Source organism: Salmo salar, chromosome 07, assembly GCF_965601325.2.
Source record: "Salmo salar chromosome 07, fSalSal1, whole genome shotgun sequence".
Taxonomy (NCBI): Eukaryota; Metazoa; Chordata; class Actinopteri; order Salmoniformes; family Salmonidae; genus Salmo; species Salmo salar.
Genome location: NC_138297.1, coordinates 10,416,833 through 10,440,503, shown reverse-complemented (window position 1 = coordinate 10,440,503; position 23,671 = coordinate 10,416,833). Strand labels below are relative to the sequence as shown.

Below are 23,671 nucleotides of genomic sequence, written 5' to 3'. Positions count from 1 at the left end.
TTTCAGATTAATCACAAAATCTTTGTGATAAATAAATGATGCCCTTGCTTTTGGAATTTAGCACCCAGATATCACTATCTGTGTCCTTGGGATGTGGTCGAACTAGAGAGAGAGTGGGAGAAATAGAGAAAGAAAAAGTCAGAGAGAGAGAGAGAGAGAGAGAGAGAGAGAGAGGAGAGAGAGAGAGAGAGAGAGAGAGAGAGAGAGAGAGAGAGAGAGAGAGAGCATTTGAAATAGTGATGAGTGAACCACTGACCGTCTTAACCAATGTATGGTCACTCCGGGGAGAGGTTGTTAAATGGAACGGTCAAGGCTTCACAGAAAAACACAAAGGCAATATGGGAAATGTGGACCGTGATCACAGGATCATTAAGCTCATCTCTTTCTCCTCTGGTGAAATGTCCTGTGGTTGGTGGTGTCCAGGGGTCGGCCTGGTTCCGTTTCTCATTCCACCTCTGGAGTGGATTACTAGATGGAAATGATTGCAGGGTCCGGACGGAGGTCTCTGATGATCAGCTCATGGATGTCTTTCAGAAGGCCACAGGACAGCCTGGCCACCTCTCCTTAGCCCCAGGACAGCCTGGCCACCTCTCCTTAGCCCCAGGACAGCCTGGCCACCTCTCCTTAGCCCCAGGACAGCCTGGCCACCTCTCCTTAGCCCCAGGACAGCCTGGCCACCTCTCCTTAGCCCCATGACAGCCTGGCCACCTCTCCTTAGCCCCAGGACAGCCTGGCCACCTCTCCTTAGCCCCAGGACAGCCTGGCCACCTCTCCTTAGCTCCAGGACAGCCTGGCCACCTCTCCTTAGCCCCAGGACAGCCTGGCCACCTCTCCTTAGCCCCAGGACAGCCTGGACACCTCTCCTTAGCCCCAGGTCAGACTGGCCACCTCTCCCTAGCCCCATGACAGCCTGGCCACCTCTCCCTAGCCCCATGACAGCCTGGCCAACCCACCTCCCCATCACCCTAGCCCCACGACAGCCTGGCCACCCACCCCCCCATCACCCTAGCCCCATGACAGCATGGCCACCCCCCCCCCCCCCCCCCTGCCCAAATCACCCTAGCCCCATGACAGCATGGCAACCCCCCCTGCCCAAATCACCTTAGGCCCACGACAGCCTGGCCAACCCCCCCATCACCCTAGCCCCATGACAGCATGCCCCCCCCCCATCTCTCTAGCCCCATGACAGCCCCCCCCTCCCCCCCTCCCCCCATCTCTCTAACCCCATGACAGCCTTTCTGGAACTGTAAACCATAAGGGGGCACACTGCGGCACGGCCACACGTCTTAGGAGCATATTCAGGGTGAGGGTGAACGTAGCCTGTCATGTCTTCTGATTTGAAGCTGAGTTACTGCGTATTGTAATTGCTGTGTAGTAAATTGTGTGTCTGTGTGTGTGTGTGTGTGTGTGTGTGTGTGTGTGTGTGTGTGTGTGTGTGTGTGTGTGTGTGTGTGTGTGTGTGTGTGTGTGTGTGTGTGTGTGTGTGTGTGTGTGTGTGTGTGTGGTGTAAGCACATGTGTTTCCATCCTTCAGGCCTCCTCACCACAATAGTGACCAATGTCCAGACAGCACCATGGCAACGCAGGGTTGGGGATAACATTCAGTTCAGTATTGAAACAAGGCGCATGTTTAAGTTCGTTCCACCTGAGCGAGTCAGAGACCACTATAATGACACACCAAATGATGACCACCAATCAGAGACCACTATAATGACACACCAAATGATGACCACCAATCAGAGACCACTATGATGACACACCAAATGATGACCACCAATCAGAGACCACTATGATGACACACCAAATGATGACCACCAATCAGAGACCACTATGATGACACACCAAATGATGACCACCAATCAGAGACCACTATGATGACACACCAAATGATGACCACCAATCAGAGACCACTATGATGACACACCAAATGATGACCACCAATCAGAGACCACTATGATGACACACCAAATGATGACCACCAATCAGAGACCACTATGATGAAACACCAAAAGCGTTTGATGGATCGATTTTGTTATTCTAATGCCTCTTAAGGGTAAAGTCATCCAAAAGTAACTGAAAGAAATCATATTACATTACTGAGTTTGGGTAAATCAAAAAGTAACGTTACCGATTACAACTTGGGACAGGTAACTATAACGGATTACATTCAGGAAGTAACCTACCCAACCCTGTTGCTACATAAGTAGCATTCATTCACATATCTTCTGACGACTTTCTCCATTTTACACTCTACAGATTCTTCCGCTGCTCGCTCCCTAACTCATCAAGGCCTCCGTGGTCTTATATCTTACAAAGCAGACAAATTATAACATCTGGATTTAATACAACATCCCCTGCACTCTGTTACTACAGCCCATTCAGTTAATTCAAACTCTTCTCACATGCAGTACAAAGGCTCATCATTTTGAAATAAAGGTCATCTCTTTTCTCTCTCTCTCTCCCCTCATCTCTCTCTCTGTGTCTCTCTCTCTCTCCCCCTCCCTCCCTCATCTCTCACTCAACATTTTCTGTGTCAACATAGGTAACTGGTCCCTCTCCACCCCCATACATTGCTCAAAGCACCACTGCTGTAACATTACCGCCGTACGCAACCTTTCTTGAGTGGCAAGGTCACAGCAGAGTTCATAATGATGCGTCACTAGCCTCATTCACTTAACTCTCTGCTGCCATATGGTGACCTTCTTGCAGTGAAAGCTGCTGTGTGATGTGAATCGAGTGCTATTCTATTCCCACAGAGTGTGTGTGTGTGTGTGCCTCGGTGGCTTCGGTTAGCGCCCAGAGGTGCCCAGAGGCATAGAAGTGCATAGAGGCATGTGACAGACACAGTCACAAAGTCCCGGGAGCTAATCGTCTCTAATCGCAAGCTCCACTTCAGTGCTGTTGAGTTGAAACAATGACATCTGGCTGTACTGGGAGTATAGAGAAGACCACAAGGTTGGAGCAATTGACAACAGATAGCTAAAGAGGCTTTCGTGTAATACAAGTGGTTTGGAATCAAAACAAACTGTGAATATAACAAAGACAGCTAGTATATTTGAGAGGAGTGCTCGCAAGTAAGCATTTCCCTGAACTCTGTACACTACAATTAACTTTGATTTGATTAAGGACGAAATAATTTACAAAACAATCACGCTGTACAGAATCAGTGAGAAGCTACAGTGTTATGAAATTACCATCATATAATAGCACGATAACTTCAGCCCACATAATGAAAAGAATATCTTAATGAAATGAATACTACAGACCCTGTGAAATACAGGTATTTACACTGTGAGAACAAAAGGCGTGTTATTAATAAGATATCTTCAGACTATCAACAGTCAGAGCATGATTAAAATAAAAAGATAATACGATGTTGAACAAAAGGACAATTGGCAGTTATGTTGTGGGAAAAAAAATCAGAATAAAATGTCAAGATGAATTTTTCATGGAGAACCTGGGTGACAATCGTCTACAGTGCATAAACATTTTTAGACTGAAATACATTATTCAATAAGGAGAGCGGATGATTTAAGATGCAGAGTTTATTTTTACATTTTACTACAATAAAAAAAAAAGGAACCCTTTGATGAGATCTATGAATAAAACAACGAAAGGAAGAAAAAAAAGTTGGAGGCGCTTTTTTCGGGAAGAGTCTTTTTGAATGGGTTCAAATCCCATTTGGGAAAAGTATATGCCCTGGCACTCAAACAACATAACAGATCTTTGAATAAGAATTGATCAGTATTGAAATTTAAAAAATCAAGTCGTTTGTGAAGGAAATACTACGTAATGAAATATACTGTACATATCGAATACTATGGGTTAAGTGTCCCCCATTTCCTAATATGCATAAAATATAGAGTACAGTATTTTATACATAAATAGAGTCAAAGAACAGAACATACAATGTGCAGTGTATTATACAACTGTACAATATAAAAAAATGATGTAGTATGTCACTAGGAAATAACATTTAATGCAATAACAGAGTAGATACAGTACATTCCTTTGGAGAAGAATATATTCCTTGTCAACCAATATTAATCATATCAATATTGAATTTAACAAAAGCCAAAAATGTTATAGAATTTGATACTATAATTAATTTGGTATAGCATAGGCAACAGTGTAGAAATATATCTGGACAGGCTTGAGAACTGTTATAAACGACTGTGTTAGTGTGTTGGTCAACTTGGAGTTTCCCATAATATGTCCATCAATAGCACTTGGACCTGTTCTCCACTCCATACTCTAATTTCCCTCCCTGGGGTCCCTCTTGTAGAGAATTTATTCACGTTTTTTTTTTCTTCCAGTTTCTCTCTTTCACTCTCGCTCAGTCTTTCTGTCTCCATGTCGCTCTGTTTTTCATTCTAATCCTCATCCATTCCTTTTCTGTAGCACTTTCTTTTTCTCAGCCTCTCTTTACATTTTTATATTTTTCTTTTCTCTTCTCTATCTCTCCATCAGCTCTTCTCCTCCTTGGCGCTACGGCCAGTCTTATTCAGCACAGAGTTAAGTTCGTTGAGGAGGTTGGGGGGCATAAGACCCCCCTCTCCCATCAGAACGGGCCTCCTGTTGGGGTTCTTGACGCCACTCTGAGGGGCCTGGGGCTCTGGGCGTGGAGAGGGACAGTGCTGGGGCTGGATCACCCCCGCTGAAACATTTCTCTGACCAGTCCCGGGGGACACGAGTCGGTCCTTCTGCTTCAAGCAATTAGCCACTATGGCTGTTTTGTGCTGGAGACTGCCACAATCCTCGCTATTCCTTGTTTTCTCATCTTCACTGGGAGGTGTGCTGATGTTTAGGGACAGCTTTCTGTCTGGCAGCTACGGGTGGGAGAGGTAGAGAAAGGGTTAATCTCTTGAATATACCTTCGGAAAGTTTTCAAACCCCTTGAATTTTTTAGGTTACAGCCTTATTATAAAATTGTATTAAATAGTTTTTTGCTCATCAATCTACACACAATACCCCATAATGACAAAGCAAAAAAAGTTTTTTAGAAATTGTTGCAAGAAAATTGAATAAAACTGAAATATTACATTTACAATAGTATTCAGACCCTTTACTCCGAACTTTGTTGAAGCACATTTGACAGTGATCAAAGCCTTGAGTCTTGTTGGGTATGACGTTACAAGCTTGGCACACCTGTATTTGGGGAGTTTTTTCCATTCTTCTCTGCAGATCCTCTCAAGCTCTGTCAGGTTGGATGGGGAGCGTTGCTGCACAGCTATTTTCAGGTCTCTCCAGAGATGTTAGATCGGGTTCATGTCCGGGCTCTGGCTGGGCCACTCAGAGACTTGTCCCGAAGCCACTCCTGCATTGTCTTGGCTGTGTGCTTAGGTTCGTTGTCCTGTTGGAAGGTGAACCTTCACCCCAGTCTGAGGTACTGAGCGCTCTGGAGCAGGTTTTCATCAAAGATCTCTCTGTACTTTGCTCCATTCATCTTTGCCTCCATCCTAACTAGTCTCCCAGTCCCTGGCTCTGAAAAACATCCCCACAGCATGATGCTGCCACCACCATGCTTCACCGTAGGGATGGTGCCAGGTTTCCTCCAGACGTGACGCTTGGCATTCAGGCCAAAAAGTTCAATCTTGGTTTCATCAGACCAGAGAATCTTGTTCCTCATGGTCTGAGAGTCTTTAGGTGCCTTTTGGCAAACTCCAAGCGGGCTGTCATGTGTCTTTTACTGATGAGTGGGTTTTTCTGGTCACTCTACAGTAAAGGCCGGATTGGTGGAGTGCAGGGATGGTTTTCCTTCTGGAAGCTTCTCCCATCTCGACAGAGGAACTCTAGAGCTCTGTCAGAGTGACCATCGGGTTAATGGTCACCTCCCTGACCAAGGCCCTTCTCCCCTGATTGCTCAGTTTAGCCGGGCGGCCAGCTCTAGGAAGAGTCTTGGTGGTTCCAAACTTCTTCCATTTAAGAATGATGGAGGCCACTGTGTTCTTGGGGACCTTCAATGCTGCAGATTTTTTTTGGTAGCTTTCCCCAGATCTGAGCCTTGAAACAATCCTGTCTTGGAGCTCTACAGACAATTCCTTTGACCTCATGGCTTGGTTTTTGTTCTGACATGCACTGTCAACTGTGGGACCTTATATAGACAGGTATGTGCCTTTCCAAATCATGTCCAATCAATTGAATTGACCACAGGTGGACTCCAATCAAGTTGTAGAAACATCTCAAGTATGATCAATGGAAACAGGATGCATCTGAGCTTAATTTCGAGTCTCATAGCAAAGGGTCTGAATACTTATGTAAATAAGCTATTTCTGTTTTTTATTTCAAATAAATGTGCAAAAAATATCCAAAAACCTGTTTTCGCTTTGTCATTATGGGGTATTGTGATGTCATTATGGGGTATTGTGATGTAACTTGGGATATTGTGACTAGATTGCTGAGGATATTGTTTTTCTATAATCCATTTTTAACGTAACAAAATGTGGAAAAAGTCAAGGGGTCTGAATAATTTCCGAAGGCACTGTAAATAAACTCATCTACTGTCTCATGATATGATAAGCTCTTATCTGTAAGAGTTCAGCTTCCACACTATTAATAGAGCTAAAGGATGGGTGATCAACAACCAAGTCAAGTGTATTGGCTTGATTCACTTCCTGACTAAATGATGCGTAGGACTGAATTTATGGTGGAGAGATGATATGGAGACTTACATTTTTGCTGGTTTTGTGTTTAGTGGTCTGTGGACTCTGCTGGGCTGCTGACATGCTTTTATGAACTGCAGGTCTGCTGTGATCTCTGTTCTTTGACCAGAGGTCTCCTCCATGCTGACGACACAGACACTCATTAGTCAATACACTGTTCTATGTCTATAGTGATACACTTCTGATACGTAGTTTCTGCAACCATTTTTGAAACTATGACATTTTTCTGACAATACAAATTCATGGAAATTCTTTGTTCAGTATGAGTCCACTTGGAGACGGTGGAGAAAGCACAACAGTTTATGATAAAAAAAATCTATGGAGAATGTTGGCTTTATAAACAATATCAGGTAGCGTTGCTGCCGTTGTCTCTCTGGAACTTTCTCTGAGTATGTTTTTAAAGGCAGTGATACTGAGCCACTAGTTACGGTGGAGAGAGTTGAGAGTCGCAGGGTGATGACCCGGTGTTCCTGACAGAAAAATCCTGACCGCGCTTGCTCGTACTAAACTTTAACGACTTGTCCACTTCCTGGTCACAGGTTGACCTGAGATCCCCTTTAACTATTTTCATCTCCTCATTTAATTTGTGCTGGAACGTGTGCTTGGACCTTTTGTATCTCTCCACCACTCCCCAAAACAAAAAGAAACTAGACTTCCTTTTTGCCAGTTGCTATGGAAACACTTTCCGAAAGCCAAATGCCTGCTAAAAGGTAAGAGGGAGGAAAGAAAGTGAGAATAAGTATTCTCTCTCTCTCTCTCTCTCTCTCTCTCTCTCTCTCTCTCTCCCACCCTCCCTCCTTCTCACAAGTCCTGTGGAAGCTGCCAATCCCTATACTTAGCAGCTTTGAGAGGAGTCTACTACTTTTAGCCTGCTATATCCTGCTATAGATTTAGTTGTTTAGGGACTGACTCAGAGAGCTGAGAGTAGGGAAAAGTCACTGTTGCTCACGCTCTAGCCAAAATATGGCCTTCCAGTTTAGATCAATCTTTGCTTTTACTGACAGACCTAAAGTAAATCACTAAAGAGGAGGTCTTACATGAAGTACCTGTGATAAACAACAAGCACAGTTGATGGTTGTAGAGTCGGCAACGAGACGACAAGGCACAAATAGGGCAATGGCAAACTAAGAGTTCTCTTTGTGTAGCTAGGAGATGCACTGATGCACTTTTCAGAATAGTACGGGTGAGTGCTGATGAATTTGCGACATATAAAAATATATATTTTCTCATAGTAATAACAAAAAAGTCTAGCTTTTCTTTTTGTCTTTTAATTTAAAAAAACTCAAATGAGACTGAAAATAACCCTCCCGAACCCTCCCTGAAGAGGAGAGAGAGAGGGGGGGGAGAGAGAGGGGGAGAGAGAGGGGGGAGAGAGAAAACAATTGAATGAGAAAAAGGAGAGTGATGTTCTCTTGCTCATCTGAAACATCTGTAGCTTCTCTCCTCTTTGCATTATTTATGGCGGCTGTGTGCTGTCAGCCACTGACATAAACAACACTTAGCTATATCTGCTGTAGATGCAGGTACTGTAGTGTTCTGCTCACCAATGTGATGGTTACAATCTCCCTGACCTTATTCCAGTGGCTGAGAATTTTGCACATAATGTGATTTATGTTATCGCTGAGTGACCTCGAAAACTTCACAGCACTTCCCCGTATTTATGTATTGTATTTCGTGTTAGTCCCCATTTTTTTGGGGGGGGGGGTTACAATGGAAAATGATGAACAATGATATGGCAGTGTAGATATGATTTATCGTATCTCGCTTGTTTAAAGATGCAGTTTTTCCTGAGTGTTAATCCAAAAACAATTCATGGGAATGAGCATGGCGAAAGGAGAGGACCAACAAACCATTCTCAATATGTATCATTGTCTTCCGTTCAAGGATTATTACGTTTTCATACACTTGGTGGAAAGAGACCATGAAATGAAACAACATCCGTGGATCAAACTCTTACAGTACGTGCATCAGGAGTGATCGTTCTATGTCAGACATGTTTTCCTTACACCATTTCAACAAGCTGATTCGTCAATGCTATAAAATCGATATAACATAGTGAAACATCGACCATGTTGAACACACCCTTTATTTCCTAAGAAGTTTCCCGAACCCTGAATGTACCTTCATCGTGATGATGTCAGTCACCCAGTCTATTTGAGACTCTTTCCCCTCGCAGCAGAAATGCCTGTGGATCAGAAGAAAATAGTAGATATAAATTACCCCTAACCACTGACCTAAGGTCAGATTTACTATACTGCCTAATGGTAAAGGATAGCATATGAGGTAAGGGTCTGATCCTGGATCTGTGGTTAAGAGATACAATGTCCGTTGTGGACCATCCGTAAATGACCATGCCCTCAATACCCTAACACTGGTGTGGGGCTGAGGGAAAATAATGTCCTCATTTTTAACACTAAAAAACATATGATTTATCTAATCTGGTAGAGAAATCATTCGGTCTCAACTTCTTATTTTGTTCTGTCAAACTTTGATGAAAACGAAGAAGAGGAGGGTGAAGGTATTGAATTATTGAAATTGAAAAGCAGTGAAAAGCACTCACCATTGCTGTTTGTCTGTGTAGACGGTGAAACCCCAGCTATTAAAGGAAAGGGAGAAGATGGTTTAAACGTCGTTTTCCTGCAAACTGGTGACCCACACTCTGATGAAAAGATGTTTTGGTATCTCGCACGTCAGTTCAAAAGAAAACAAGAAGTTGCAAACCCCTGAACCCGGATGACTAGAAAATATCTTAGGGAAAAAGTATACTACCATCAATATATTTATAATCGTCCTTTCAATTACAGACAAACACAATGTTCATTATTATGTTTAGCCCTCATGCTAGAAGTCAAGGTGTACCCCCCCACACACACAGGTCTGTGGCTACATGCTTAGGTCAGTGATAAGTATAGTTGCTTGTTCAGTAATCCTACTCTAGAGCCCCCTTTAGTATCCAGACCCTTGGGAAGGAGGAATAGACGCAACAGGGGAGAAGGGGAAGGAGATGAAAGGGTTAGGTAAAGGAGGGATGTGGCCACCCACAATGGGACAACACCTTCGCTCGGCAATGGGATGCTGAAGGAGAGAAGAGGGGGAAGAACAGATAGAGTGGGAAAACCAAGGAGATGAGGAGGAGACAAAGCCTGTATCCTGTCTAAACTCCCTGCTAGCTAGCCCATCCAACCTCCTCCAAGCCTGTATCCTATCTAAACTCCCTGCTAGCTAGCCCATCCAACCTCCTCCAAGCCTGTATCCTATCTAAACTCCCTGCTAGCTAGCCCATCCAACCTCCTCCAAGCCTGTATCCTATCTAAACTCCCTGCTAGCTAGCCCATCCAACCTCCTCCAAGCCTGTATCCTATCTAAACTCCCTGCTAGCTAGCCCATCCAACCTCCTCCAAGCCTGTATCCTATCTAAACTCCCTGCTAGCTAACCCATCCAACCTCCTCCAAGCCTGTATCCTATCTAAACTCCCTGCTAGCTAGCCCATCCAACCTCCTCCAAGCCTGTATCCTATCTAAACTCCCTGCTAGCTAGCCCATCCAACCTCCTCCAAGCCTGTATCCTATCTAAACTCCCTGCTAGCTAGCCCATCCAACCCTCTCCAAGCCTGTATCCTATCTAAACTCCCTGCTAGCTAGCCCATCCAACCTCCTCCAAGCCTGTATCCTATCTAAACTCCCTGCTAGCTAGCCCATCCAACCTCCTCCAAGCCTGTATCCTATCTAAACTCCCTGCTAGCTAGCCCATCCAACCTCCTCCAAGCCTGTATCCTATCTAAACTCCCTGCTAGCTAACCCATCCAACCTCCTCCAAGCCTGTATCCTATCTAAACTCCCTGCTAGCTAGCCCATCCAACCTCCTCCAAGCCTGTATCCTATCTAAACTCCCTGCTAGCTAGCCCATCCAACCTCCTCCAAGCCTGTATCCTATCTAAACTCCCTGCTAGCTAACCCATCCAACCTTCTCCAAGCCTGTATCCTATCTAAACTCCCTGCTAGCTAGCCCATCCAACCTTCTCCAAGCCTGTATCCTATCTAAACTCCCTGCTAGCTAACCCATCCAACCTTCTCCAAGCCTGTATCCTATCTAAACTCCCTGCTAGCTAGCCCATCCAACCTTCTCCAAGCCTGTATCCTATCTAAACTCCCTGCTAGCTAACCCATCCAACCTTCTCCAAGCCTGTATCCTATCTAAACTCCCTGCTACCTAACCCATCCAACCTTCTCCAAGCCTGTATCCTATCTAAACTCCCTGCTAGCTAACCCATCCAACCTTCTCCAAGCCTGTATCCTATCTAAACTCCCTGCTAGCTAACCCATCCAACCTTCTCCAAGCCTGTATCCTATCTAAACTCCCTGCTAGCTAGCCCATCCAACCTTCTCCAAGCCTGTATCCTATCTAAACTCCCTGCTAGCTAGCCCATCCAACCTTCTCCAAGCCTGTATCCTATCTAAACTCCCTGCTAGCTAGCCCATCCAACCTTCTCCAAGCCTGTATCCTATCTAAACTCCCTGCTAGCTAGCCCATCCAACCTCCTCCAAGCCTGTATCCTATCTAAACTCCCTGCTAGCTAGCCCATCCAACCTCCTCCAAGCCTGTATCCTATCTAAACTCCCTGCTAGCTAACCCATCCAACCTTCTCCAAGCCTGTATCCTATCTAAACTCCCTGCTAGCTAACCCATCCAACCTTCTCCAAGCCTGTATCCTATCTAAACTCCCTGCTAGCTAGCCCATCCAACCTTCTCCAAGCCTGTATCTTATCTAAACTCCCTGCTAGCTAGCCCATCCAACCTTCTCCAAGCCTGTATCCTATCTAAACTCCCTGCTAGCTAGCCCATCCAACCTTCTCCAAGCCTGTATCCTATCTAAACTCCCTGCTAGCTAGCCCATCCAACCTCCTCCAAGCCTGTATCCTATCTAAACTCCCTGCTAGCTAGCCCATCCAACCTTCTCCAAGCCTGTATCCTATCTAAACTCCCTGCTAGCTAGCCCATCCAACCTCCTCCAAGCCTGTATCCTATCTAAACTCCCTGCTAGCTAGCCCATCCAACCTCCTCCAAGCCTGTATCCTATCTAAACTCCCTGCTAGCTAGCCCATCCAACCTTCTCCAAGCCTGTATCCTATCTAAACTCCCTGCTAGCTAGCCCATCCAACCTTCTCCAAGCCTGTATCCTATCTAAACTCCCTGCTAGCTAACCCATCCAACCTCCTCCAAGCCTGTATCCTATCTAAACTCCCTGCTAGCTAGCCCATCCAACCTCCTCCAAGCCTGTATCCTATCTAAACTCCCTGCTAGCTAGCCCATCCAACCTTCTCCAAGCCTGTATCCTATCTAAACTCCCTGCTAGCTAGCCCATCCAACCTTCTCCAAGCCTGTATCCTATCTAAACTCCCTGCTAGCTAACCCATCCAACCTCCTCCAAGCCTGTATCCTATCTAAACTCCCTGCTAGCTAGCCCATCCAACCTTCTCCAAGCCTGTATCCTATCTAAACTCCCTGCTAGCTAGCCCATCCAACCTTCTCCAAGCCTGTATCCTATCTAAACTCCCTGCTAGCTAACCCATCCAACCTCCTCCAAGCCTGTATCCTATCTAAACTCCCTGCTAGCTAACCCATCCAACCTCCTCCAAGCCTGTATCCTATCTAAACTCCCTGCTAGCTAGCCCATCCAACCTTCTCCAAGCCTGTATCTTATCTAAACTCCCTGCTAGCTAACCCATCCAACCTCCAAGCCTGTATCCTATCTAAACTCCCTGCTAGCTAACTCATCCAACCTTCTCCAAGCCTGTATCCTATCTAAAGTCCCTGCTAGCTAACCCATCCAACCTTCTCCAAGCCTGTATCCTATCTAAACTCCCTGCTAGCTAACCCATCCAACCTTCTCCAAGCCTGTATCCTATCTAAACTCCCTGCTAGCTAACCCATCCAACCTCCTCCAAGCCTGTATCCTATCTAAACCCCCTGCTAGCTAACCCATCCAACCTCCTCCAAGCCTGTATCCTATCTAAACCCCCTGCTAGCTAACCCATCCAACCTCCTCCAAGCCTGTATCCTATCTAAACCCCCTGCTAGCTAACCCATCCAACCTCCTCCAAGCCTGTATCCTATCTAAACTCCCTGCTAGCTAACCCATCCAACCTCCTCCAAGCCTGTATCTTATCTAAACCCCTGCTAGCTAACCCAGCCCTTTCAACCTCCTCCAAGCCCTTTCTCAGGTTGGCCTGTTCCTAATGATGTGTTTTAGTCTCTTTCTGTCTCTTCAACTCCCTCCATTCCTCCCAGCCTCTCTCTCTTTCTCTTTGACTCCCTCCAGTCCTCTCAGTCTCTCTGACTCCCTCCATTCCTCCCAGCCTCTCTCTCTCTTTCTCTCTCTTTGACTCCCTCCATTCCTCCCAGCCTCGCTCTCTCTCTTTGACTCCCTCCATTCCTCCCAGTCTCTCTGACTCCCTCCATTCCTCCCAGCCTCTCTCTCGTTCTCTCTCTGACTCCCTCCATTCCTCCCAGCCTCGCTCTCTCTCTTTGACTCCCTCCATTCCTCCCAGTCTCTCTGACTCCCTCCATTCCTCCCAGCCTCTCTCTCTCTTTCTCTCTCTTTGACTCCCTCCATTCCTCCCAGCCTCGCTCTCTCTCTTTGACTCCCTCCATTCCTCCCAGTCTCTCTGACTCCCTCCATTCCTCCCAGCCTCTCTCTCGTTCTCTCTCTGACTCCCTCCATTCCTCCCAGTCTCTCTAAGTCCTTCCATTCCTCCCAGTCTCTCTCTCTCCTTCTCTCTCAACTGACACAGTCTTTCCTCACACCACCACTTCATTTCTCCTTCATCTCATTTCTCCTTTTCACTATCTCCCTCCTCCCTTTCTCTCATCCCCTCTTTCTCGCCGCCAGGACTGAAAACACAGACAATCGCATTGTAGACTCCCCACAAACTCTAATTCCGATGAACAAAAATTATGAGAAATGTTAGTTGGGTAACATGAAACATTGGGTTGGCTTGTGCCTTTTCCTCCTTCTTATGCCCACAAAAATGCAGCTGGCTTGACGTGAGTCATAAATTACAATAATACGAGATTAGGAAAATAAAATAAAGTGGCAGCAATATTTCTCCATTCAAAGGAAGCTGGCCAAAAATTGGTACTGTGTAATGATCAGGCTTTTTAATCAGCTTCTTGATATGCCACACCTGTCAGGTGGATGGATTATCTTGGCAAATAATAAATGCTCACTAACAGGGATATAAAGAAATTTGTGCAACAAATTTTAGAGAAATACGCTTTTTGTGAGTATGGAACATTTCTGGGATTTCTTAATTCAGCTCATGAAACATCGGACCAACACTTTACATGTTGCGTATATATTTTTGCTCAGTGTACATTTAATCAGTGGTATTATTGTGAGGGTGTTAGGAGTGGTTAGGATAGCCTTGATGTTGAGGCACTCGGAACAAAAATAGATATTATGTGGGGATGAGGAACTGACACCATGAGAGACAAAATAACACAGTAAAGAAGACCGGTACTAATAATGATGAATCTATCTTAATAACACTTTTAGGAATATTATTTACACTTTGATAAGATATATGTGATAAGTATCAGTGATATTTACCTGGTGGGTGGTTTGAGCTTCTTCTTCAGTCCTAGGTAACACTTGACTAACTTCAGTGGGACTTCTCTCTCTGGCTTAGTGCTCTTAGACAAACAGGAAGTCAGTCAGACAAGGGAAGTAGGCAGTTTCAAGCAATCCAAATAGCAAGAGAATTTTTTTGCAAAGGTGTCATGAGACTACCTGTTGGGGTCTCAAAAAGACAGGCAGTCCAAACATACGCTTTCCAAAAACAATCAGTACCAGAGAATAATTGGATGGAGGAAAATATTGATACAGTTACATATCGCAATATTATTTTTGACGCTATTGTAGCGATAATTGACTCCAATAGTAGATAATAAATAAATAAAGACAATTTTGATATTGTAAGTATCGTTAGCTTGCGCTAGTCAGCTGTACCTGCACCAAACATCCTGTATTTTTCATCCTATTGGTTGTGCTCCAACTTCTTTTTAAATAGTGAACCAACATGGTTTCCGCACTTTTATTTCCGACTGATCAAAATTAATTTGTGACCCGTTTCAGGAGACTAGGCATATGTCGCACGTCACTACTTCACAGGAGAGGCATTTGAACGTAAACATTATTTTTTTTCATCACAATGTGTTTTGGAACAGAAATGCCTTCTGGAACATGTGAACTTTAATTTGCCTTAATAACAAACTTGTATTACATCCATAAATACGGATCAAATTGTTCAATTCCGAGCCTAGTTGGTTTAGCCATGGAAAAAGGTAGGAACCTTCCCGCTAGCCATGATTGGCTGAGATAATGGATGGGCTGGACATGCCGGGAGATGAGTTTGGATTGGTCTGCCATGTAGCATGCTTCTGTCTATAATGTGAGCTGTTCAGTATGCGTTGACAGTCCTTTCTACTGTGCCGTTTTTGAACGATATAACGTTAGCCATCGAGAACTACAAAAACTATCGACAGATCAGTTGGAAAAAGGGATGGGCTACATTCTGCACACGCCATGGTCAATGTGAACCGGAGTGACTTGACACAATGCTGGCCAAACAAGATGTAGCTACAAACAAAACAGAGTTAAATGGTTCCAGTCTGCCATGACGCATTCACCCATGTATACGGGTGAGAGTCTAGCTACATTTTCAGATATTATTTTTGAATTTTGTCGGGAAGTCGTTTTTATTGCAAGTTAAAGGGTAACTCTAGTTAGCTAACAAATGTTAGCTTGCTGTCTTGCTAGCTAAAGTTGCATGTATGATCTGTGTATTAATATTATTAGAATCCGAAATTCATTTGCATTGCTAGGTATATCTTAATGTTAGCTAGCTAACATTGAACCTAGCTTGTTAGCTGTAGTATGAATCTGCAGGTAGCTAAAGCTATGACAATATTTGTATAGTGGCTTGCAAAAGTATCATTTGATTTACACAACATGCCAACCACTTTGAAGATGCTAAATAAGAAATAAGACAAAAAAACAGAACATTTGAGCGTGCATAACTATTCACCCCCCAAAGTCAATACTTTGCAGAGCCACCTTTTGCAGCATTTACTGCTGCAAGTCTCTTGGGGTATGTCCCTATCAGCTTGGCACATCTAGCCACTGAAATTTTTGCCCATTCTTCAAGGCAAAACTGCTCCAGCTCCTTCAAGTTGGATGGGTTCTGCTGGTGTGCAGAAATCTTTAAGTCATACCACAGATTCTCAATTGGATTGAGGTCTGGGCTTTGACTAGGCCATTCAAAGACATTGATATGTTTCCTCTTAAACCACTCAAGTGTTGCTTTAGCAGTATGCTTAGGGTCATTGTCCTGCTGAAAGATGAACCTCCGCCCCAGTCTCAAATCTCTGGAAGACTGAAACAGGTTTCCCTCAAGAATTTCCCTGTATTTAGCGCCATCCATCATTCCTTCAATTCTGACCAGTTTCCCAGTCCCTGCCGCTGAAAAACTTCCCCACAGCATGATGCTGCCACCACCATGCTTCACTCTGGGGATGGTGTTCTCGGGGTGAGGAGGGGTGTTGGGTTTGGCCCAGACATAGCATTTTCCTTAATTGCCAAAAAACACAATTTTTGTCACATTTGTCCAGAGTACGTTCTTCCATATGTTTTGGGAGTCTCCCACATGCCTTTTGGCGAACACCAAACGTGTTTGCTTATTTTTTTCTTTAAGCAATGGCTTTTTTTCTGGACAGTCTTCTGTAAAGCCTAGACATTTTACATTACATTTTAGTCATTTAGCAGACGCTCTTATCCAGAGCGACTTACAGTAGTGAATGCTCTGTGGAGTGTACGGCTTAAAGTGGTCCTATGGACGAATACTCCAATCTCTGCTGTGGAGCTTTGCAGCTCCTTCAGGGTTATCTTTGGTCTCTTTGTTGCCTCTCTGATTAATGCCCTCCTTGCCTGGTCCATGAGTTTTGGTGGGCGGCCCTCTCTTGGCAGGTTTGTTGTGGTGACATATTATTTCAGCTGATGTAAGAAGGGCTTTAAAAATACATTTGATTTGATTTTTTTATTATAATGGATTTAATGGTGTTCCGTGGGATGTTCAAAGTTTCTGATTTTTTTAATAATTCAACCCTGATCTGTACTTTATGGTGCCCCTTGCTTAGTGGTGGTGCAGACTCTGGGGCCTTTCAGAACAGGTGTATATATACTGAGATCATGTGACACTTAAATTAAGTCCACTTTTGTGCAATCTAACTGACTTCTGAAGGTAATTGGTTGCACCAGATCATATTTAGGGGCTTCATAGCAAAGGGGTGAATACATATGCATGCACCACTTATTAGTTTTATTATTAGTAATTTTTTTCATTTAACTTCACCAATTTTGACTATTTTGTGTATGCCCATTTCATGAAATCCAAATTAAAATCCATTTAAATTACAGGTTGTAATGCAACATAATAGGAAAAACACCAAGGGGGATGAATACTTTTGTAAGGCACTGTATTTAGTAGTTGTATGAGTCGGTATTATGCCAGTTCATTGTTTAGCTAGCTAAGGAGAGGAATTTGAATGTTTATGTGTATGATCTGTGTAGTAATATCATTCAAATCAAAAAACATTTGCATTGCTAGTTATAGCCTAATGTTAGATATCTAGCTAGATAACATTGAACGTAGTTGGTTATCTTTAGCTCCTGCAGATTCATACTGCAGCATTTTAGCATTGTGGCTAGCAAAGACAATGCGTTTGTATTGGTAGTAGTATGTTTTGGTATTATGTCGGTTCATTGTTTAGCTAGCTAGCTAACTACATGTCTAAACAAAAACTCCACTTCACCAGATGATTACATGACCCATTAAGTTAGCCAGGTGTGTCTGGGGGTGATTACAGCCTATTGTATTGTATTTCATGAACATGTGAACATGTCTAATCAATAGTGACACATCCACTTAGCAAGATGTGGCTGGGGGGAGTGTTTATAGCATTTCTTTCACATGACCCATCAACTTAGACAAGTGTGTCGTGTAACAATGATAAAATACTCCTAAAATATTTTTTTCTGGACACTTTCTGTTTTTGATATTGCTACTGTTGCAAGTAACCTCTTCACTGTACCATTTACAGCTTCTGTATCCTGTGCATGTGACAAATAAAAGTAGATTTTATTTGATGTAGCATGTGTTCACCACATTGCCTCACTTGTGAATCCTTAAAGAGATGGGTGGGGCTAAAGCTTAAGAGGGTGTGAATGATGCTGAATGGGTGCAGAGAAAGAAGAGCTCTCCAGCAGGTACCAAAAATATTGAAGGGCCATTTTCTCAAAAGTGGGTTTACAAGTTTATCAACATTCAAAGCAGAATTACTTTCTCATTGTTCCTCAACTGTAGTGCATGATATACAATTTTCTAGCTCTGAGTCTCTACTTTTATCCAATGTTAAAAACACAATTTAAAATGTTGCTACATAAGACCGAATCGAGGCGGTCGGTCACATTTCCTCATGCTTTCTCTCGTCTCTCTGCAGCAGACACACTGTATAGTGAGCAATATGTTTGGAACATCGACACGCATTAAAATCACAGTATCGAATAAAAAATACATATAGAATCGTGAAAATCGCAATACATATAGAATCGTGAGAATCGCAATACATATCTTTTCGACACCTAAGTATTGTGATATCGTATCGTGAGGTCCCTGGCGATTCCGGGCCTTACACATTACTTCTGCCTGACACCAACCTATCCAACACTTAACATTTGCTTATCGCCGCACACACACACACACAAAAAAAGAAACGCCTCAGAATATCAATTAAATTTCTGCTACACTGCTAATTTAAATCTTCTTCACGTGGTAATAAGCCACATTGCAAAAGCAGCCTGATATTACAATAATTAAGGAAAGAACAGCCTTCATTCAAAGCACCCCCCCTTTCATCTCTCCTCCCCCCTTCATCTCTCCTTCCCCCCTTCATCTCTCCTTCCCCCCTTCATCACTCCGTCCCCCCTTCATCACTCCGTCCCCCCTTCATCACTCCGTCCCCCCCTTTCATCTCTCCTTCGCCCCCCTTTCATCTCTCCTTCCCATCCCTTCATCTCTCCTTCCCATCCCTTCATCTCTCCTTCCCCATCCCTTCATCTCTCCTTCCCCATCCCTTCATCTCTCCTTCCCCCCTTCATCTCTCCTTCCCCCTTTCATCTCTCCTTCCCCCTTTCATCTCTCCTTCCCCCCTTCATCTCTCCTACCCCCCTTCATCTCTCCTTCCCCTCCTTCATCTCTCCTTCCCCCCCTTCATCTCTCCTTCCCCTCCTTCATCTCTCCTTCCCCCCCTTCATCTCTCCTTCCCCCCTTTCATCTCTCCTTCATCTCTCCTTCCCCCCTTCATCTCTCCTTCCCCCCTTCATCACTCCGTCCCCCCCTTTCATCTCTCCTTCCCCCCTTCATCTCTCCTTCCCCCCTTCATCACTCCGTCCCCCCCTTTCATCTCTCCTTCGCCCCCCTTTCATCTCTCCTTCCCATCCCTTCATCTCTCCTTCCCATCCCTTCATCTCTCCTTCCCCATCCCTTCATCTCTCCTTCCCCATCCCTTCATCTCTCCTTCCCCCCTTCATCTCTCCTTCCCCCTTTCATCTCTCCTTCTCCCTTTCATCTCTCCTTCCCCCCTTCATCTCTCCTACCCCCCCTTCATCTCTCCTTCCCCTCCTTCATCTCTCCTTCCCCCCCTTCATCTCTCCTTCCCCCCTTTCATCTCTCCTTCATCTCTCCTTCCCCCCTTCATCTCTCCTCCCCCTTTAATCTCTCCTCCCCCTTTCATCTCTCCTTCGCCCCCCTTTCATCTCTCCTCCCCCTTTAATCTCTCCTCCCCCTTTAATCTCTCCTTCCCCCCTTTCATCACTCCTTCCCCCTTCATCACTCCGTCCCCCCTTCATCACTCCGTCCCCCCCTTTCATCTCTTCCCCCTTTCATCACTCCTTCACCCCCCTTTCATCTCTCCTTCCCCATCCCTTCATCTCTCCTTCCCCCCCTTTCATCTCTCCTTCCCCATCCCTTCATCTCTCCTTCCCCATCCCTTCATCTCTCCTTCCCCATCCCTTCATCTCTCCTTCCCCCCTTTCATCTCTCCTTCCCCCCTTTCATCTCTCCTTCCCCCCTTTCATCTCTCCTTCCCATCCATTCATCTCTCCTTCCCCCCTTTCATCTCTCCTTCCCCCTTTCATCTCTCCTTCCCTCTTCATCACTCCGTCCCCCCCCTTTCATCTCTTCCCCCCTTTCATCTCGCCTTCGCCCCCCTTTCATCTCTCCTTCGCCCCCCTTTCATCTCTCCTCCCCCTTTAATCTCTCCTCCCCCTTTAATCTCTCCTTCCCCCCTTTCATCTCTCCTTCCCCATCCCTTCATCTCTCCTTCCCCCCTTCATCACTCCGTCCCCCCCTTTCATCTCTTCCCCCTTTCATCACTCCTTCACCCCCCTTTCATCTCTCCTTCCCCCCCTTTCATCTCTCCTTCCCCCCCTTTCATCTCTCCCTCCCCATCCCTTCATCTCTCCTTCCCCCCCTTTCATCTCTCCTTCCCCATCCCTTCATCTCTCCTTCCCCATCCCTTCATCTCTCCTTCCATCTCTCCTTCCCCATCCCTTCATCTCTCCTTCCCCCCCTTTCATCTCTCCTTCCCCCCTTCATCTCTCCGTCCCCCCTTCATCACTCCGTCCCCCCCTTTCATCTCTTCCCCCCTTTCATCTCTCCTTCCCCCCTTTCATCTCTCCTTCCCCCCTTTCATCTCTCCTTCCCCATCCCTTCATCTCTCCTTCCCCCCTTTCATCTCTCCTTCCCCCTTTCATCTCTCCTTCCCTCTTCATCACTCCGTCCCCCCCTTTCATCTCTTCCCCCCTTTCATCTCGCCTTCGCCCCCCTTTCATCTCTCCTTCGCCCCCCTTTCATCTCTCCTTCCCCATCCCTTCATCTCTCCTTCCCCCCCTTTCATCTCTCCTTCCCATCCTTTCATCTCTCCTCCCCCTTTAATCTCTCCTTCCCCTTTCATCGCTCCTTCCCCATCCCTTCATCTCTCCTTCCCCCCTTCATCTCTCCTTCCCCCCTTCATCTCTCCTTCCCCGTCCCTTCATCTCTCCTTCCCCATCCCTTCATCTCTCCTTCCCCATCCCTTCATCTCTCCTTCCCCATCCCTTCATCTCTCCTTCCCCGTCCCTTCATCTCTCCTTCATCTCTCCTTCCCCCCCTTCATCTCTCCTTCCCCGTCCCTTCATCTCTCCTTACCCGTCCCTTCATCTCTCCTTCCCCGTCCCTTCATCTCTCCTTCCCCGTCCCTTCATCTCTCCTTCCCCGTCCCTTCATCTCTCCTTCCCCGTCCCTTCATCTCTCCTTCCCCATCCCTTCATCTCTCCTTCCCCATCCCTTCATCTCTCCTTCCCCATCCCTTTATCCATCCACCTCCATCCATTATTAACTCGTCTTAACACTCCTTTACAAACCACATCTGTACTGGAGCTAAGAGAGGGGCCTCAGGGGAGGCTTGTTGCCACTGCACATACACACCATGTACAGTCCTGTGTCCTGGTTCTAACATAAAGCCAGGGAGCTGGGGGGGGGGGGCTAAATCACATACTGGAACACTTCTCTGTCTGATGTGTGTGTGTGTGTGTGTGTGTGTGTGTGTGTGTGTGTGTGTGTGTGTGTGTGTGTGTGTGTGTGTGTGTGTGTGTGTGTGCGTCTGTGTGTAAGGATGGAGACAGTTTCCAGTTTCTTTAATATCAAAATGAAAAGGTAAATGGGTGGTGCTTTCCTTTCGGCGAATGAGGAGAACAATTGAAAGCAGAAAAGCGCCTCATTTTGTGCAAAGCTGTAAACAGTATTTAATTGCCAAACAAATTAAAATGCACAGGCAAATACAACACACACACACACACACACACACACACACACACACACACACACACACACACACACACACACACACACACACACACACACACACACACACACACACACACACACACACACACACACACACACAACCCTACTCACTTTCATCTCTTTGTACAGTAGCAGCTTGTCATCTCGGAGGATGACATATCGGTCCTGGAATTTATGTCCAGAAAGTAGCTTGGCGGACCCATCCTTGAACTTCACCTGTTCCCCTCTAATAAACTGTTTTTGCTTTCTGCCTGAAGGTGAAATCCAACAACATGCAATCAGCAGATCTTCCCCACCCCTTGGAATATGAGAGATGGAAGAAACTCACCACAATTATGAATGCATGTTTGCGATTGTATGATTTGCTGTAAGAGTCTATTGATGACATAAGTGTACAGTATAGTATCATGCATCAACGTTAATTTGCTTTGTGGTTATAAATCGTGATGAGAAAAGGTTACTTGTTATAACAATGTTCAATAATAGCCTTTTGAACAGGCACAGTGATATCACTAATGGCTGGAAGAGGTGAGAAATTACTATACATCAATCTGTAATGTATTACTAAACTGTTCCTTATACTAATCTAATAACACATTCATTAATAATTTGGTTCTGAAATTATGGAATGGATAAAAGGCCTGATGCTGTGTGAGAGAGAGAGAGAGAGAGAGAGAGAGAGAGAGAGAGAGAGAGAGAGAGAGAGAGAGAAGAGAGGAGAGAGAGAGAGAGGAGAGAGAGAGAGAGAGAGAGAGAGAGAGAGAGAGAGAGAGATCTTTAGTACAGTATTGTGTATCTGTGTGGAAAACTCTCTCAATAAGGAAACTGTGTTCATAGAAACAGATGCCTTTTAGCTCAATCAGTGCCATTGTCAGTGTGAAATGCTGGAGTACAAAAGCTGATTTGACACCTTCTCAGCTATATTGTGAGCATGACGGTGCTTTCAGATATTATCCATCTAACTGCATGTTGTACCTGGGAGAGTGTCTGCCATTTTGTCTTCTCCAAACTTTTTGATGACGAGGAAGGCGGAGCTGGGGTCGTCTAGAGTGCTCCACTCCAGCACCTGCTCCAGAACCTTCTCTTTGTAGTGTAATGGGCGTTCTGTTACAAAGACAAAATACATCAGTGTGTTGTGTCTACAAGTCAGAGTGTTGTGTCTACAAGTCAGAGTGTTGTGTCTACAAGTCAGAGTGTTGTGTCTACAAGTCAGAGTGTTGTGTCTACAAGTCAGTGTGTTGTGTCTACAATTCTGCAACAGAGCCAACGAATCCGTTTTTCATCTATAACTAAGTCTAAGACTATTTAAAGTCTATGGTTGTGTCTGCAAATCTGAAAATATTACCCTCACAGTTTACAATGTTTTCAACACAATCCTGACCTTTTGTGGTTCAGCTGTACATTTTCCCCCCAAAAAACGATTGTACAATCTTCATTATCACGGAACTATAACTGTCTAAAACGCCATCAGGAAAAATCCATTATCAATAGGTTGTTGTTTTTCCTGCCCGACTTTTATAATTGTGTAGTTAAATTATCCTCTGCAAATCTGAACATGATTAGAAAACACACTCAAGTGCAAAATAGGCCTATTATCTCGCACTGCTTGATGTGTGAGCAGGGTAATAGTACATACCACCAGCTAAAATCACGGGTACCCACCTCCCCCCGCCCCCCTGTATTGTATCAATCTCTGCACACCCTGTTAATAGTTTTTCATATCCGAGGGAAACAAAAAAATCCCGGGTGCGTAACTTATTTAGAACAGAGTTGCTTATCTTTGCTCTGGGATATGTGCAGACTCAGGCGAAAGAAATTAGTTATTCATACTCACAAACCAATTATTAACTTCCCCAATCGCCACCGATAACACTGTTTATCTATGGTTAACCATCAAAACGCGTAATTATCTTACACTTTCTCTTCTTCCCCTTCCCCCTTATCATTCATTAGCATAAAATGTGTCACAACAGCAGCTTTTGAACAGCTAAGAGATCTGGGAAGTTTCAACGCAATAGCAAATCTGTTGTCTCCAAGCTGGGAAAAATG

General features: G+C 44.9%; 1 protein-coding gene across 1 annotated transcript in view; it reads right to left on the bottom strand.

Annotated features, from left to right (window-relative positions):
* Nucleotides 1-3,526: 3,526 nt before the first annotated feature.
* Nucleotides 3,527-23,671, bottom strand: part of arap2 (ArfGAP with RhoGAP domain, ankyrin repeat and PH domain 2) — a 187,990-nt gene continuing 167,845 nt past the window's right edge. The window contains 7 exon segments of the mRNA XM_045721480.1: nt 3,527-4,828; nt 6,671-6,784; nt 8,783-8,846; nt 9,222-9,257; nt 14,272-14,354; nt 21,734-21,873; nt 22,598-22,726. Of these exon segments, the coding sequence (XP_045577436.1) occupies nt 4,466-4,828; nt 6,671-6,784; nt 8,783-8,846; nt 9,222-9,257; nt 14,272-14,354; nt 21,734-21,873; nt 22,598-22,726 (929 nt within the window). The 3' untranslated portion in view covers nt 3,527-4,465.